This window comes from Thalassophryne amazonica, chromosome 9 (genome assembly GCF_902500255.1).
Source record: "Thalassophryne amazonica chromosome 9, fThaAma1.1, whole genome shotgun sequence".
Lineage (NCBI taxonomy): Eukaryota > Metazoa > Chordata > Actinopteri > Batrachoidiformes > Batrachoididae > Thalassophryne > Thalassophryne amazonica.
Window position 1 is genome coordinate 71,081,105 of NC_047111.1, and position 18,325 is coordinate 71,099,429.

The 18,325-nt window shown below is 41.8% G+C and overlaps 2 protein-coding genes across 2 annotated transcripts in view; both read right to left on the minus strand.

Moving 5' to 3' along the window:
- LOC117517959 overlaps positions 1-18,325 on the minus strand; it is a 238,004-nt gene that overhangs the window by 162,906 nt on the left and 56,773 nt on the right. The window contains exons 2-6 of the mRNA XM_034179081.1: positions 9,233-9,402; positions 7,832-9,175; positions 7,031-7,718; positions 1,911-1,942; positions 1,245-1,422 (exon numbers count right to left, since the gene is read on the minus strand). Of these exons, the coding sequence (XP_034034972.1) occupies positions 1,245-1,422; positions 1,911-1,942; positions 7,031-7,718; positions 7,832-9,096 (2,163 nt within the window). The 5' untranslated portion in view covers positions 9,097-9,175; positions 9,233-9,402. The remainder of the gene's footprint in view (positions 1-1,244; positions 1,423-1,910; positions 1,943-7,030; positions 7,719-7,831; positions 9,176-9,232; positions 9,403-18,325) is intronic.
- LOC117517353 (microtubule-associated tumor suppressor candidate 2-like) lies at positions 1,117-8,012 on the minus strand. Its single transcript, XM_034178352.1, has 2 exons — positions 7,031-8,012; positions 1,117-1,422 (listed from the first exon to the last, which is right to left on the minus strand). Exons 1-2 carry the CDS (start codon positions 7,964-7,966, stop codon positions 1,132-1,134), a joined length of 1,227 nt encoding a protein of 408 aa, XP_034034243.1. The 5' UTR covers positions 7,967-8,012; the 3' UTR covers positions 1,117-1,131.

Sequence of the window (18,325 nt, forward strand, 5' to 3'; positions counted from 1 at the left end):
GGACGCTTCACACTCGGCTGCAAACCGCCCCAGTGCACGCTGAAGGTCCTGATTTGACGAAGCCAGCAGAACCACATCGTCCGCAAACAGCAGAGACGAGATTCTGTGGTTCCCAAACCAGACCCCTCTACACCCTGGCTGCGCTTAGAAATTCTGTCCATAAAATAATGAACAGAACCGGTGACAAAGGGCAGTGCTGCCCCTTATTAACACATTGTCGGATTAAATCCTGCCCCCCTTCCACCACCCAGCCATCCCCCACACAAAAGAGAAAATCCACTAACCTGCAGTGTAAACACTGTTCACCAATGCTGTGTGTTAAGTATGCATGTTGGTGCTTATCCATGCAATGTGTGTCAGTGGGTGCACGGCAAAATGACTCCAGCAGGAAGATACAGACATTACTTAAGCGTTAATTACTTTACACTTCAAAGCCTGTATTTCCCAGAGGGGCGGGCCACTCCGAAGCACCATACATATGTATTAAAAGGATTATGGTAACAATGCTGGGCACATGACGACTATGCTGATCATTTCTGCGTGTGTATATTTCTGTTTCTAATCTATGTCCGGGTTATCTCACAGTGGAAGGAAGCAGACAGAATGTGCACGGAGGTGATAAATGGAGTTGCCTTGCAGCTCTGTGCTTGGAGATGAGCAAATTTAATACCTTGATATTTTAATATCAGTGAAAATGCCACGTAAATCTGACTTTAGCAGGCAGACATGGCATCTGAATGACATGTCTGCAGCGTTTACAGAGAAATTGCAAGAAACCTATACTATACTTTAGATTTATTTTGTTTGTAGCCATGTAGAGCAGAAAATCTCTCCATGAAATGTTTTTTATTCTAAAGGCTTCCGACAAGATCAGACAAAATTAATCTCAGAGAATAAATTTTTAATGAGCCACCTTCATCTTGGGCCAAACTGGGGGAGCCAGTCCCACAAATGTGCACTGCTACAAAGGAGAAGAAAGATTAGTGACTCCCTTGTGTGAGATTCTGGGTTGCTGAAAGAAAAAATGAAAGCCTGATATGCTGTAGCTCAAAATGAGCCAGGTCCAGCTCTTTGTTTTCCATAAGGTTCCATAAAGCTCCTCAAAGACATAAAGTTACCTGATATCTTTCTTCACATGGCAGATTTTTCGATGACAATATTACCTGTGTTTTCTCTGCTGCTTTGACCCATCGCTGGACTGACAGGCTGCACAGGCTGACTGAACACCAGCGTTGACTTCTGACCTTGACCAGACCCTCGAATCTTGGCTGAGCCAGTGGTTGTCCTGGTAACGGCTCCCAGGCCAAGACGTAGACCCCTTCCAGACCGCAGCAGACTGCCACTCCCTCCAGCATGGTCTGCTGTTCTGGGCTGCAGCTGGTCATCAGAGGAACCGCCTTTAAAACTGGTAGATCTTCCATTCTGCACACAGCCATAAAGGAATTATTAACTTTAAAATGTTCTGTCAGGTGATTGTTTCATGACATGTATTGGTTTCAAACAGGGGTGTAACCATGAATTTATTTGCCAGGTTTTACTCACCTCTGTTTACAACATGTTGTCACTGATGCTTGAAGTGATTTGAAACATTGAATATCTCAAAGAGTTGGCTCATTTATTGCAGTTGGTTTTTTATTGCTTTCGTGAATTGTTTTGTGAAGCATTTGGTAAAAAAAAAAAAAAAAAAAAAAAATCATTCATATCATACTCATTCACAAGTACTTGGACAATGTCAGCATTTTAGTAATTTTTCCTCTGGACACCACTACAATAGAGTTGAAATGAGACAATGAACAGGGTTGGGTAAGATTACTTTGAAATGTAATCCAAAAGTAATCAGATTACAAGTAATCCAAATCTGTGTACATACATACATGTAATCCACATGTATTCTTTCAAAGTAATCCTACCCAACCTTGACAATGAAGTATGTACGTGTTACCTATAAACACACAAAAACATAGCTACTCAAGAAAAACTCATCATAAATTATCATACTCACTATACCAAATATGCTGTGCCCAAAGATAACAGAGCGCCATGATGCACTGAACGGATCATCAGTAAAAGTTGTCCAGGCAGAACCTCTTTTTGCGTTGTTTTGGTACTTCAGAATGTGTCATAGATAGTGAGAAAAATAAGTAGTTCACACCCTGCGATTTTTGCAAGTTCTCCCACTTAGAATCATGGAGGGGTCTGAATTTTCATCTTAGGTGCATGTCCACTGTGAGAGACATCGAAAAAGAAAAAAAAAAAAAAAAAAATTCATGTATGATTTTTTTTTAATAATTGAGTTGTATGTTACTGCTACAAATAAGTATTTGAACACCTACCACCAGCAAGAATTCTGGCTCACACAGACCTGTTAATGTTTCTTTAAGAAGCCCTCTTATTCTGCACACTTACCTGTATTAATTGCACCTGTTGAACGTGTTATCTGGTAAAAGACACCTGTTCACACACTCAATCAATCACATTCCAACCTGTCCACCATAGCCAAGACCAAAGAGCTGTCTAAGGACACAAGGGACAAAACTGTAGACCTCCACAAGGCTGGGATGGACTACAGGACAACAGACAAGCAGCTTGGTAGAAGACAACTGTTATGATTATTTATTAGAAAGTGGAAGAAACACAAGATGACTGTCAATCTCCCTCGGTCTGGGATTCCATGCAAGATCTCACTTTGTGGGGCAAGGATGAGTCTGAGAAAGCTCAGAACTACACAGGAGGACCTGGTCAATGACCTGAAGACCACAGTCACAAAGATTACATTAGTAACACATGATGCTGTCATGGTTTAAAATCCTGCAGGGCAGCAAGGCCCCCTGCTCAAGCCAGCACATGTCCAGGCCCATTTGAAGTTCACCAGTGACCATCTGGATGATCCAGAGGAGGCATGGGAGAAGGTCATGTGGTCAGATGAGACCAGAATAGAGCTTTTTGGAATCACTCCACTTACCATGTTTAGAGGATGAGAACACTCCAAGAAAAACCGTCCCAACCGTGAAGCATGGGGGTGGAAACATCATACTCTGGGGGTGCTCTTCTGCAAAGGGGACAGGACGACTGCACCATATTGAAGGGAGGATGGATGGGGTCATGGATTGCAAGATTTTGGCAAACAACCTCCTTCCCTCAGTAAGAGCATTGAAGATGGGTCATGGCTGGGTCTTCCAGCATGGCAAATGACCCAAACACACAGCCAGGGCAACTAAGGAGGGGCTCCGCAAGAAGAATTTCAAGGTCCTGGAGTGGCCTGGCCAGTCTCCAGAACTGAACTCAATAGAAAATCTTTGGAGGGAGCTGAAACTCCAAACCTGAAAGATTTGGAGAAGATCTGTATGGAGGAGTGGACCAAAATCCCTGCTGCAGTGTGTGCAAACCTGGTTGAAAAACTACAGGAAACGTTTCACCTCTGTAATTGCAAACAAAGGCTACTGTACCAAATATTAACATTGATTTTCACACGTGTTCAAATACTTATTTGCAGCAGTAACATACAAATAAATTATTAAAAAAAATCATACATTGTGAATTTCCGTTTTTTTTTTGTTGTTTTTTTTTTTAGATTATGTTTCTCACAGTGGACATGCACCTAAGATGAAAATTTCAGACCCCTCCATAATTTCTAAATGGGAGAACTTGCAAAATCGCAGGGTGTTCAAATACTTTTTCCTCATTGTATTTGCAGAGCATCTGTGTTTTTTTGTATATATCATCTGGATCTGTAGCAGACAAGTTATCAAATCATGTTATTGCACATGCTGACAGTCTCTGAAGGAGTTACCCTACGGCCGCATCAGCTACAAATGAGGGCGACAAGCAGTTCCCTTTGTCCCTTGATGGCCATTCCCGAGCGTTCACGTAAACATCTCTGTAAGATGTCTTGTAAGTCCCTTCAGAGGTGTTATCTGGTTCCAGAAACAGCTTTTTTAGATTTCACTTTTAACAAAAGATTTTGTCACGGAAAGCCGCGCGGAGGCTTCGCATGTCAGGACCGATTCGCTGATTGAGCGAGACAAAGGAACACCTCCGTTCGGAGTGCCAGGGGACAAGTTGGGACATGCCCAGCTCTCCACAATTTCTCTTATACTCACTGGGCTGATAAGCATTGAAAGTGGCTGATGTCCAGCTCTTGTGATAACCAGAGAAATTGCTCACAAAGGTCCCAGCTCCACACAGCCATCCGTTTAGAAATGATGTGTGTTTTCTGCCTCTCGATGGCGGCTCAGAGCGCAGCACACCGTGCACCATTGTGGGGCGTCCTTAAAGCTGTAGTAACAGTCCTTATTCTCTGTGAAGCCCGTAAAATTTTCACCGAAAGCCGGATAAATTTTTCAAATGGTTTCCAGCTGCCTGTCTCTAACAGTTTCTGAAAAAATTCTGATGGCCAAAAAAGCCCAAATCATTCCGCCATTTCCTCGCAATGAAACAACGACGAGAGGGGTGGAGCAGTGCTCACTCAAAGCCTGCCCACAGGCGAATGACGCAACCGACAGCGTGGAAAAAACTCACGCATGAGCACGAAGGTTCAAGCTTGGCTGACGTAAAAACATATGAATCAAATCCATATAGTTTTTGAAAAAAATAAAAAGGTACAATACTTTTTGGACAGACCTCGTATACAGTCATAGGTGTATTTTTTGGCATAATGTGATATAAACCAATCAGAGAGTGATCCGTCACCTCCCAGGGCTGAAGTATGCTATGAACCTTATGGTATTTACACAATGTAGGTGTAGGACATACATTGCATGGAAGCTACAAATGAAATTTGTAGTCTGTGCATTGCTTTGCTCAAGATCTTAGTTTCCCAAATGTTCAGCATCAATTAGAATCAACTTGTGGCTAACCATGTGCAACATATATTTACCACAGAATTTCATGATTGTGCCACTTGTTTGAAAATGAAATTTTGTTCTTTTCACATATCTGCTCTTTTCTGCATGATTTATAAGCTCTGGGTACAAGTAATAAACAGACTTATAAAACATGGAGTTGGACGATATTGGCGCCAAAAGAAAATGGAACATAAACTCAGAGGGAAGCTGTCATTTGAACTCCTAAACATCACAGTATAATATATAGTGTTTGCTCTCATGGGTCCTGTCCTCTGTACCTGTCAAAATGCTAACATGCAGTACCATATGAAGCTCAGAGAAACATCTGGTCCCAGTGGGCTTTGCATTGCAGCTTGCACAAACTGTTTATTTTCACATCTTAATATTTGATGGCAGTATCAATATGAATGCAAGATGAAGAAGCTGCTTAATCAGAATCAATAAAAATCATTTTCAAATCATTCGGAGTAGAGGATCAGGCAGCCCTTATGCTGCAGATCTGCAATCAGTTATATGTGGATTACTGAGGGATAGAAATGATTGACATAAGTTATAGATTTAAAGTCAACAAATTTAAAACAGATATGTTGTTTTACTAAACATCAATGAAGCATCACAAAAATAATACTACAAGCAGATACACTAAACCACCTCTTCCAAGGGCATTATATTGTTACCAGCGCAAAGTTCAAAAGCCAGCATCTGTGATGGTATGGGGGTGTGTTAGTGCCCATGACATGGGCAACTTACACATCTGTGATGGCACCATCAATGCTGAAAGGTACATCCAGGTTTTGGAACAACACATGCTGCCATCCAAGCAACGTCTTTTTCAGGGACGTCCCTGCTTATTTCAGCAAGACAATGCCAAACCATATTCTGCACGTGTTACAACAGTGTGGCTTCATAGTAAAAGAGTGCAGGTACTAGACTGGCCTGCCTGCAGTCCAGACGTGTCGCCCATTGAAAATGTGTGGTGCATTATGAAGCCAAAATACGACAACGGAGACCCCGGAGTGTTGAACAACTGAAGTCGTCCATCAAACAAGAATGGGAAAGAATTCCACCTACAAAGCTTCAACAATTAGTGTCCTCAGTTCCCAAATGCTTATTGAGTGTTGTTAGAAGGAAAGGTGATGTAACACAGTGGTAAACATACCTCTGTCCCAGCTTTTTTGAAACATGTTGCAGGCATCCATTTCAAAATGAGCAAATATTTGCACAAAAACAATAAAGTTTATCAGTTTGAACATTAAACATCTTGTCTTTGTGGGTGTATTCAACTGAATATAGGTTGAAGAGGATTTGCAAATCACTGTATTCTGTTTTTATTTACATTTTACACAACGTTCCAACTTCATTGGAATTGGGTTTGTATAACTATTATTGGAGTCCTTTGGCCATATGTACATTAAAAATGTGATCAATATTTCATTTCAAGAACAATTTTCAAAATGTTGACAAATGCCTTATTTGACATTGTTGACAGAAGAAGAAAAAAGTTATGAATTTTCCCTTTTAACTGTAACAATATTAAAATATAATGGATTCTTTGTTAGCCTTACAACATTCCACCACCAAATTTCATAAAAATTGGTCTACATGTTTCTGATTAATCATAGCATCAAACAAACAAACAAAAACCAGCCAATAGATATGTGTGAAAACACAACATTGGTAGAAATATTATAATAGTATAAAACAGTGCTAAAAATTACACACTCTCACACTCATCTTCAACCACTTAGTCCAACTAAGGATCGCGGGGGGGCTGGAGTGTATCCCAGCAGTCATACAGCGCGAGGCGGAGTACACCCAGGACAGGACGCCAGTCTGTCACAGGGCCACAAACAGACAAACACATACACACCCACAGACACACCTATGGACAATTTAGAGATTCCAATCCACCTAACCCGCATGTCTTTGGATGTGGGAGGAAACCAGAGCACCTGGAGGAAACCCACACAAACACGGGGCGAACCTGCAAACTCCACACAGAAAGGCCACAGGTGGGAATTGATCCCATGACCTTCTAGCTGTGAGCCAACAGTGTTAACCACTGAGCCGCCCTCTAAAAATTACAATGCAAGCCTTTTTATTTATTTATTTATTTATGAATGCTCCTCCTCTAAAATTTTCAAAAATTACATCAAGCAAATATTGTGCAGCACTAAAATTCTTACCTCTGATGGTGTCGCACAGAAGTTGTCTGCTTTGCCACCCAGTTTCAGGGTCCCCGGGTGGCTGTGTGTATGTGCAGGGGGGATGGTATTTGTGTGCCCAGGGGGCCTGATGCTCCTGCTTATCATTCCTGATGGGAAGATGTTTGCCTGCATCTCTTGGCGGTACTTGTCATAAAGTAGATTGGAGGCACTGATTACTGGGGCTCCTCGTGTTTCTACCTCAGGCTTGAGAGGGTCCTTAGTGGTCTCTTTGAGAGAGCTGGGGCTGTAAGCTGGGAGCTTTGATGGTAGAGAGGATACCTGATAAGACCCATCAACCACCTGGGGCTTAAACAGAGGATTCTTTCTGACATACGTAATGATTTTTGGGCGAACTCCTTTCGGTTTTGGGGCATGCTTAGGAGAAGGGGAGCTTTCTTTGGGACTGGAGTTGTGATTAGAGCTTGGGGAGCTCTGCTGGCTATTAAGAGGCGCTTTGGGGATTCCAGTTGTGCTTATATTAGTTTTGACCAGTGCTCTCAAGCAACTGTTGCCATAGCCCTGAGCTGACATCTGTAAAACAGGGTTGTATCCTGACTGTGTGTGCCTGACAACTCCAGAGACACTCCTAGAAGGAAGGAACATGGAGGGATGTCTACGTGGAGAGCCCTGGGGTGTCCTAAGAGGGGAGTGAGGAGGGGAAGATGACCTGGAATCAACACCAGTTCTGTTTAGACTTGAGCAATGCAGTCTGTGGGTTAGCTGAGCCTGGGGTCTATTCTCAAAGGTGGAAGGACTAGGTGGGGTGATATTACGTGGTACAGTAGCTCGTTGCTTTTCCACTGGTGGGGCATCTTTCTTGGAAGCCTGGTTTGGCTGTCTGGGCTGTGACGCTCCAGATGTGTTGTACAGGTGAGAAAAATCTGATGGTTCACGTAAAGATGATTTTGTAAACATTCTATTTGTCTCATAACTGTGTGAGTCTTGAGAGGAGTTGGAGGAAGAACTTGTCCTGTGTCACTTTGTTGAACACTGGGGATCAGCTCTATTAAACTCCTCCCTCTACCCATTTCTGTCTGGCAGAGGGGTCTGACCAGCTGTTGTCTTCGGGGTGGCAGAACTCGCTCCTCAAATCCTGCTTTTCTCCTTTGGCCCAGCCCACCCTCAGAGGACAGTCCATTTCTGGGATGATTTCCATCCTGTCTCTGGTCTTGACAATGGTACTGGGACCGCTCTTCCAGGTCATGCTTTTCCTGCAGATCTAAAGGTGATTTGTTGCGGATGGCCTCAGCAGGAGGAGCCCTTTTTCTGGTTTGGGCTGAGGTAGTCAGGTTGACATTGGGATATGGGCTAACCTTAGAGTTGGACAAAGACATGAGAGACTGTGCTTGTCCAGTACAATCCAGAGCACTAGATAGGCTCCCACTGAGGCTAATGGCTGACAGACTGGAGACAAACACGTTTGTTTCAGACTTGGTCTCTTTCAAACCTCCCTTCCGTCTATCCTTATCTCCCACTGTTCCTGACCTGGTGTGTTTTGCGCCTGTCACACATGCATCCAGCTCTTCAGTGCTATAACAGGTGTTCTTTTGCACATCTTTGCTCCTATGCATTCTACTCTCCACTTTGTTGCTGTCATTGTCGTTTCTCTTCCCACCAGTTGAAGCAGAGCTGGCAGTCGAACTGGAGGATATGGACATAGGACCCTCATCTTTTCCATCTCTGGTGCTTGCTCCATCATCATCATCCTCAGTCTCCTCATCCTGATTCCTATTTCCCAATAACATGTGTATGTCCTGAGACTCCAACAGCTCGAAATCTCTGAGTCCAGAATCCATGCACTGCTGCTCAGATGCCCAAATTAAAACCTTTTGACTGGCTTCACTCTGAGAGTCTAAAAGTGGAATGGAGCTTGAGGTGTATACTGTATCCCTCTCCAAACCACTTTCTTCTTGATCGCTCATTGAAGACATTCGATTGGCATTATCATCCCCAGACAAGCTGACCTGGATCTGAGTTTTGTTTGTCATCTTCACTCTTGTATCTATGTTAATCTTCAGTCCTTGAAAATTAGTTGGGATGCTCATGCTGGACCAAATCTTTTGGCATTCTTAAAGACACCTAAAAAATCCTGAAGCCATTTATAAAGTTACAAATGGTTTTTTTGTCTCTCTCTCTCTCTCTCTCTCTCTCTCTCTCTCTCTCTCTCTCTCTCTCTCTCTCTCTCTCTCTCTCTCTCTGCTGATACTTCTTTCCTCTGAAGATCCCTCCTTCAGTGTTTGTGTGATGATAGTCCTTTACTTGATTAGTGAAAAAGAGATTTGACATTTCATGTGTTCTTCTTCAGACCTTCAGATGTTTTCTTCTGATGGCTCATCAGGGAGAGGCACGATCTGCAAAAAAACAAAAAGAAAAAAAAAAGCACAAAATAAATTATAGACAGGACTAAGTAAATGAAAGATAGTCTCATTGCATAAGTGTGGATTATTTTCCTAACAAAAGCTAAAAGTAAAGATTTCATGCAGCTTTGATTGATTGCTTTCACTATCAGTGATTGCTCAAAGCTTGTATGTGATTTGTGAGTAAGATTAGAAGCAATGGACAGGGTCAAACACACAACAGACAGCTATAAATTAAACAAACCTGTAAGCAGCATCACTTATTAGAGTACATTCCTCCACTAAGGGTCAACAAACCTGTAGAATTGGACCTTTATTTACTTGGTGTGTTTGATTTAGTTCTTTATTCTGGCTACCCATTTTAACTCCTTCTTAAGTCTGTTTTTATCTGTTTTTATTAGTTTTATTGTTCTTATATGTTGTGATGTTATTGTGGTTTTATACGGGCTGCTCAAATTTAATTGCCCCTTGTGGGATTAATGAAGTTGTTTGTTTGATTGATTGATTGATTGATTGATTGATTGATTGATTGATTGATTGATTGATTGGACCACTATCTAGATCTAAAGCCACTGGTATTTGAGAACAATCACTTTCAATTCACTTCAGTTTCTGCCATCATCTATGCATTCAGTCATTTTTTGACTTAATAACCAACATTCATGATAATTAACCTCTGGATAAGCAGGTGTGTGTGTGGATCAGGAGGTCTGGGCGGCTTTGCTTGAGATGCTGCCCCTGCGACCCGACTCCGGATAAAGCGGAAGAAAATGGATGGCTGGATGGATAGATAACTTCTGGATATGCATACACTCAAAAGCAACCTAAAGGAATTACAGGCTTTTCATCACAAATGAATATACATGGACACATATGCAGCAAAGCAGCCACATAAGCAGACAAGACATCAATTATGTTCCAGTTTATCTAACATTTATAGGCCATCACGGCCCTGGAGAGGACTGAGAGCATTTTCATTTTAAATCCTTTTGTCTTTTGCATCCTACTGAAGCACCACTTGCAATTAAATTAGGTTAATTTAAGTGTAAAATCTGTTGTGCCAGGTGACTAGATGCGCTGAAGAAGTGCAATAATGTTCATATCATAACCACCAGTGGAGGTACAGCTGCAGTACGAGGATCGTAATGATCAGATGATGATGGATGTTTGCTGTAAGCTATGAATGGAAGAAATAAGTGAAGATAGAAGTGCAGGAGAGTGTTTGGTTATGAGTGAGAGAATGACCCCCGGGAATGGTGGAGTAGCGCAGGCTACGAGGAACGAAGGGTGCAAAGTGATTTATAATGAGTTTTGTTCCTCAAGCGACATTAAAAAATAGAACAAGGAGTGGGTGTGAACATCTGTAACAAAAGTACAATTTTCTGTGTTGGTGTAAGATACACTACATACATGCTGTAATACACGTGTAAAAACAACTTACATACTGTACAGCTGTTTTGTGGTTAATATGCATTTCATGCTTAATATGCATGGTTTTTTATGGCAAAGACAAATGGTTGTCAATAACTACTTGTCTCTAATGGGAGGAGTAGGAATTCCACTTCAGGAGGAATAAATCCATAGTGTAGCTCTGCTCAGTACAGCAGTGTTAGCACTCCTCTCTCAGCACGTCTCTTCCAACAGGCCATATGGCTGATCACACCAGTGTGCAGATCTGGTGTATTCATCTCAACATAAAGCACTATGCTGCAAGATGGACATAAAATGAGGGAACCATTCATATTACAGCTTCAAGTAATCTAAATATGATTTATTTTTGGACAGTTTATAATTTCTGAGTAGTGTTACAATACCAAATTATATATACAGGCATATATATTGTATTACTTTATTAAAGATTTGAACCACTTGAAAAAACGACCCCATAAGTGATGTGACTGCTGAGAGAACATTCAAACCAGACACTTACATAGAAATGTGAATGTGATCTGTCTGGAATAACAGTATTAAACCCATATGATAAAGTCTATACAGCGTGCATGAAGATGAAATTCTACCCTATACTCCATGTGTTTTTTTCATATTGGACTGAATATAAGGGCCCTGTCCCACTGGGGAGAGGATTAATTACACTGAGTATACAAATTAAGGGCGTTCGTTGTCGTCCGCAACAAAAATGGCCAAAAATGACAAATGTCCCAGTATGAATTACGGATATACACTCAACAAAAATATAAACGCAACACTTTTGGTTTTGTTCCCATTTTGTATGAGATGAACTCAAAGATCTAAAACTTTTTCCACATACACAATATCACCATTTCCCTCAAATATTGTTCACAAACCAGTCTAAATCTGTGATAGTGAGCACTTCTCCTTTGCTGAGATAATCCATCCCACCTCACAGGTGTGCCATATCAAGATGCTGATTAGACACCATGATTAGTGCACAGGTGTGCCTTAGACTGTCCACAATAAAAGGCCACTCTGAAAGGTGCAGTTTTGTTTTATTGGGGGGGGGGGGATACCAGTCAGTATCTGGTGTGGCCACCATTTGCCTCATGCAGTGCAACACATCGCCTTTGCATAGAGTTGATCAGGTTGTCAATTGTGGCCTGTGGAATGTTGGTCCACTCCTCTTCAATGGCTGTGCGAAGTTGCTGGATATTGGCAGGAACTGGTACACGCTGTCGTATACGCCGGTCCAGAGCATCCCAAACATGCTCAATGGGTGACATGTCCGGTGAGTATGCCGGCCATGCAAGAACTGGGACATTTTCAGCTTCCAAGAATTGTGTACAGATCCTTGCAACATGGGGCCGTGCATTATCCTGCTGCAACATGAGGTGATGTTCTTGGATGTGTATGGCACAACAATGGGCCTCAGGATCTCGTCACGGTATCTCTGTGCATTCAAAATGCCATCAATAAAATGCACCTGTGTTCTTTGTCCATAACAGACGCCTGCCCATACCATAACCCCACCGCCACCATCGGCCACTCGATCCACAACATTGACATCAGAAAACCCACACGACGCCACACACGCTGTCTGCCATCTGCCCTGGACAGTGTGAACCGGGATTCATCCGTGAAGAGAACACCTCTCCAACGTGCCAAACGCCACCGAATGTGAGCATTTGCCCAGTCAAGTTGGTTACGACGACAAACTGGAGTCAGGTTGAGACCCCGATGAGGACGACAAGCATGCAGATGCGCTTCCCTGAGACGGTTTCTGACAGTTTGTGCAGAAATTCTTTGGTTATGCAAACCGATTGTTCCAGCAGCTGTCCGAGTGGCTGGTCTCAGACGATCTTGGAGGTGAACATGCTGGATGTGGAGGTCCTGGGCTGGTGTGGTTACACGTGGTCTGCGGTTGTGAGGCTGGTTGGATGTACTGCCAAATTCTCTGAAACGCCTTTGGAGACGGCTTATGGTAGAGAAATGAACATTCAATACACGAGCAACAGCTCTGGTTGACATTCCTGCTGTCAGCATGCCAATTGCACGCTCCCTCAAATCTTGCGACATCTGTGGCATTGTGCTGTGTGATAAAACTGCACCTTTCAGAGTGGCCTTTTATTGTGGACAGTCTAAGGCACACCTGTGCACTAATCATGGTGTCTAATCAGCACCTTGATATGGCACACCTGTGAGGTGGAATGGATTATCTCAGCAAAGGAGAAGTGCTCACTATCACAGATTTAGACTGGTTTGTGAACAATATTTGAGGGAAATGGTGATATTGTGTATGTGGAAAAAGTTTTAGATCTTTGAGTTCATCTCATACAAAATGGGAGCAAAACCAAAAGTGTTGCGTTTATATTTTTGTTGAGTATATTAATAATATATAGCGAATATATGATGAACAATCACGGCTATATAATGGATGTAGTGAGGAAACTGATCCGACACATTGAGATTATCATGGCAGTATTACGGGTGTATTATGAATGCATCGTGCATGTGTTGCGCGTGCACGGCAGCTGCATTGCAGCCATAAAATAAGCTCACTCGGGCCTTTTGGCATCACTGTTCACACCAACAATACAGGCTCTGGAGCATTTGCTGGACTTTACAAGTTGATCACCGAGTTAATGTTCTTGTTGTCATGCAAGGGTTCATGGGTTTGGGGAGCGGGAGGGGGGAAGCCGCTTGGGGTGTGAGACGGTGTTTTTTTGAGAGAGAGAGAGAGAGAGAGAGAGTGTCACAGAAAACAGACTTCAGCGTGAGTTGTGGCGAAACAGCAACTCTTCCTTTTGTTGGTGTTGAATAAAAGTCCTGGATTGCAGCAGCTACGTCTTTGTGGATCTACACAGCTACCAGCACTGACTGGCAGATATGTCGCTTTCTGCCACATATAGTACTTTGGGTTTACGTGATGTGTTTGTTATGCATTCACAGATTGTCCGCAAATCAGCTGCAAAGCAGATGTAATAAAAACGCTTCATTCGTGGCCAATCTGTATGCAGTCGCTACAACATATTTTAGTTTGTGATGTGGACATGATGGGCACGATATATATATCTGTTTTACACACTGTCCCGGTCCGCTGCCAAGCCGCAAATCCCTGTCAGTTGCGAATACCAGCAGTTAATGGCAGATATACAGCACATAGAGTATGTATTGTGTATGAATTGAGTATGTATGGAGTATGTAAGGCGGATGTCATCCGCAGCCAAATTTTGTGCAGCTCAAAAATCCTGGCAACGGAAAAACGTGCCTCTGCAGATAATTGCGGTGTGCGGGTGTTGGCCAACTCATGCATATTGCGGATGTTAAGCGAATATGAGCCAATTTTGTGCACAATCCATGCACAAATCCTTCTAAATGCCAGTGGGACAGGGCCCTAAGATGCCATCTTTTTTTTCTGCATCTTGTATTCACGGACTAGTCTCTTCAGTGTCATATACATATGCAGCAGTAGACGTTGCGAAATACATGTGAACAAGTGTGTCCCCAAGGACAGAAGTTACATGGCATAACTCTACAGTATGAGCACGCTCTGTGTGATTGTGTGCAGTGGTCACAATTACATGTATCTTCTTGGGAAACATGGTAAACAGCAGACAACATGAACAACATGGAAATTACCACAGTAGATCCAATGCGGTGACTATGATATTAGACATGCCCAAAACGCCATGCCAGAAACTGAACACTGATTGGTTGGGGAAAGTTACATTTGTCATGGCAATCGCTTGGTGGTGATTAAGATGGTCTCTTGGTCAGTTCCCAAACAGGATTCTACATCCAGGGTCAAACTAGAGAAGGCTGTGTGTGGGCTTTTTTAATGTGGGAATGTTGTTATAGTGGAGCAGATAAGTATGATTTTTAGCCAGAATTGTTCACTTAGTGATACAAGCATCAGATTTGGCATGAATGTTCGTCATAAATCAGTTTGATGAAAAAAGTGGTGGCCACTTGAAAGGTAAGGGTCAATGAAGAACTACACAGGGGTCAAAATTTTAAAATGCTTCAATCATATTGAAAGGTATAACACATTATTTGTCTGATCATAAATATTCCAAAAAGGTTTAGTTTGGACTATCTATGACTGAATGTTATGGAGTTATGGGGTAAAAACAGTAAGAATGGTGGCAAAGGTCAGTTTCAGTTTGTACAGGGGTCAAAAGTTAAAGTTGCTCCAATTTTTAAAAATGTCATGCAAATTATCAGTTGAGTTAACAGGGTTAACTAAACCAATTAAGGAATAGTTTGCACTAAGGGTGTAACGGTACATGTATTTGTATTGAACTGTTTCGGTACGGGACATTCGGTTCAGTACAGGGCTGTGCACGGGTGAGTTTGCGTTGTGTGTGTTTACATTCAGTGTTGCCAACTTGGCGACTTTCTCGCTAAATCTGGCAACTTTCCAAACCCTCTTGACGACTTATTTTCTCAAAAGCGATTAGCGACAAATCTAGCTACTTTTCCTGGAGTTACTGGAGACTTTTCTGATGTTTGGTGACTGAAAGTGAAAGTCTCTGTTGTCACCGAGCAGCAGCGGGTCTCCCCCTCCTCCGCTGCCTGCAGCAGCCTGAAAGCACTGAGCGGAGGGATATCTACAACCCTGCTCGCTGGACTCGCTCAACCTACTGACCTCGTTTGCTGCGCTGTGATTAAATAGTCCCCAGACTTTGAGAAGCCCTGGCCTTGAGAAGTTATTTTATTTTAATAAGTGATGGCCAATTTTAATGGCAAAATAAACAAACAAACCAAGAATCAAGTTTATTTGTGGTTCTAAATATTTTTAAGGTGGTTTTACTCACTTACTGTATTTCCCCCTCCCACAGTTTTTGTTTTCAAAACTTTATTTAAAAATACATATTAACAAACATTAAACAAACAGTTATCAAAAAGAGATAGAAAATAAAATACATTGTACAAAAGGGATTCTTTAACAATAATTCACTTAAAAAATTCCTTAAAGAGTGTGACAGTTTTGGACAAGTTAATTTTTCTGGCAAAAAGTATGAAGGTTGAATAAAACTGAACAGGGCTTCATGCTGGAACCGTTGTGCTGCTCTTTGCTTGTGGACAGGTTTTGTTAAAAGCTGTTTACTAGGAATTTATTTTTTATAATATTTCATACATTTGCTGTTTATGTGAGAACATTTTATTTAAGTTATTACCAGGCAGCACTTTGCAATTATTTTATTTTCCTGTTTGCATAATGTTACAATAAATTGTTGGTTTAAACAACAAGCAAATTTAGGTTTTGCATTTTGTTCCCATACTGTACTGAAAATGAACTGAACCGTGACCTCAAAACCGAGGTACGTACCGAACCATGACTTTTGGGTATCGTTACACCCCTTGTTTGCACCATGTATCATGCTTAATTGTCATGTTACAGGGTAACATATGTCACATGCCATAGAATCCAATGGATGTTGACATTGTTTGACATTTACTTTGCAAACCAAGCATTCAGCACAGTCAAAACTGTTCCATTTATTAATCCTATTAGTTCAACCAATAATTTGCACCACTTTTTACCAAAATGGAAGCAACTTTCACTTTTGACCCCCGTACAAACTGTAACTCACCTTTTGAAACTGATCTTAGTCACCATTCTTGCTGTTTTTACCCCATAACTCCAAAACATTCAGTCATAGATAGTCCAAACTATACATTTTTAGAATATTTATGATCAGACAAATACTGTTTTATACTTTTCAATATGATTTTAGCATTTTTAAATTTTGACCCTGTGTAATTCTTCATTGACCCCTACCTGGCTGCCATATTGGATTTTCAAGTGCCCAACACTTTTTCTCAAACATTGATTTATGATGAACATTCATGCCAAATCTAAAGCTTTTATCACAAAGTCAAGGATTGTTTCAGTTATCTGCTGCACTATTACATGCCGACAAACACAAGGTCCTTGAGAGCTCCTTAGTCTGGTCCAATGGCTGAGAAATCCAAGATGATCAGGGTCTGAGGACCTGCTGCAGCCTTCATCCACTTTCACAGCCATTGGGTTACAAGCCATCTGATCCATGAATGATGATTTCTTGTTTTACTAGAGTCCCATTATCCATGTCATGCTCAGGGATCCTGTTGGGCCTTCCTGCGTACCCAAGTGGGCACGGCGCACATGAGGTCCTCACTGTATTTCACCCCAACAGGCAACCCCCTACTTGAGCCATTACCGAGTTGTCATGATATGGATGAAGGGTTGGATTTTGACACCCGGATACTGACCCACACAAAAAAGTACAATATAGACCAGACTTCTTATTGAATTGGCTTATGGGACAGTTGACACAGTGTATCCGTATGTGACTGAAAAAGAAATAAGGTCAAAACATCTAAATAATGTTTTTATTTGCATTATTTTCAAATAAAGGCATTTTCATGACAAAAACAAGATTTGGTCTTCATAAAGTTTTATTTCCCAAAAGTGTGTCTTGAAGGGCAGAGGGCATCTTATAATTAGGGTCGTAAGGTCAAAGCATGGAAATAATGTTTTTATTTGCATTATTTTCAAATAAAGGCATTTTCATGATAAAAACAAGAATTGGTCTTCATAAAGTTTTATTTCCCAAAAGTGTGTCTTGAAGGGCGGAGGGCATCTTATAATGAGGATCGCCTCATATTTAGGCCAACTGAATTGAAAAAAACACACACACCCTGAACTCACATGACACAATTGAGTCAGATGACATAAATAAAATCAGTTCTGACAAAAGCATCAGATTCAAATCACTTCAGCCAGTAAAGTGACTGTAACCTAACATTTTAATGATACTATGACTCATTATGCACTTTCATGTCAAGCTATGCTGCACTATCGGTTTTTGCCCTGCCGAGACAGCGCTGGATGATCTGTGAACTGACTTTGAAGATATAAAATGGAGTAAAAACGCTTCAGTATCTCTATGGTGCCAATCCCTTCGTGATTATGCAAGAGCACTGTTGGGATTTCAACTCCAGCACTGAACCAGGAACGCTTAAAAAAAACAAAAACAGAATATTAATATAGTCATTCTCCCAGCAGGGTGAAGTTTATAAGCAGAAGTATGCCAACATCTCATAACTGTCAGGTATTTGTACATCTCGTCTCCTTTGCTCTGCAGTGAATACTGGTGCAATTAGGTCAATCAAGACAGTCATTATAGACTCCAATCTGTGTGTACAAATCACATCAGTCAATATTTGAATATTATCTGAAACTGAAACAGCGTTCCCTCCTGTTCATTGCATGTGCAGCAGGCATCTGTGGTCTCATTTGCAGGTGTCATATCCGTGCAGCTTGTTATGCTGCATTCACACTGGGCGTGACCAGACCCCACAAATTCGCTTCGGTCGCGTGGTGACGGATGCACCACCATCGCCCGGTGTGTCGCTCTGCTTTCGCTGCGTAAATTCACCCCAGTGCATCATCAAATAGGAGAAGCTTCCATTCCACTCGCCGGCTGTGGTTGTCAGTCAAGTTAACATGATG

Bases quoted from the DNA above. Each gene is read 5' to 3' on its own strand.
- LOC117517353 (XM_034178352.1), bottom strand. From the start codon at position 7,966: ATGTTTACAAAATCATCTTTACGTGAACCATCAGATTTTTCTCACCTG. The intron at 1,423-7,030 runs GTAAGAATTTTA...GGCTGTGTGCAG, and splicing joins TCTGTGCGACACCATCAGAG to AATGGAAGATCTACCAGTTT.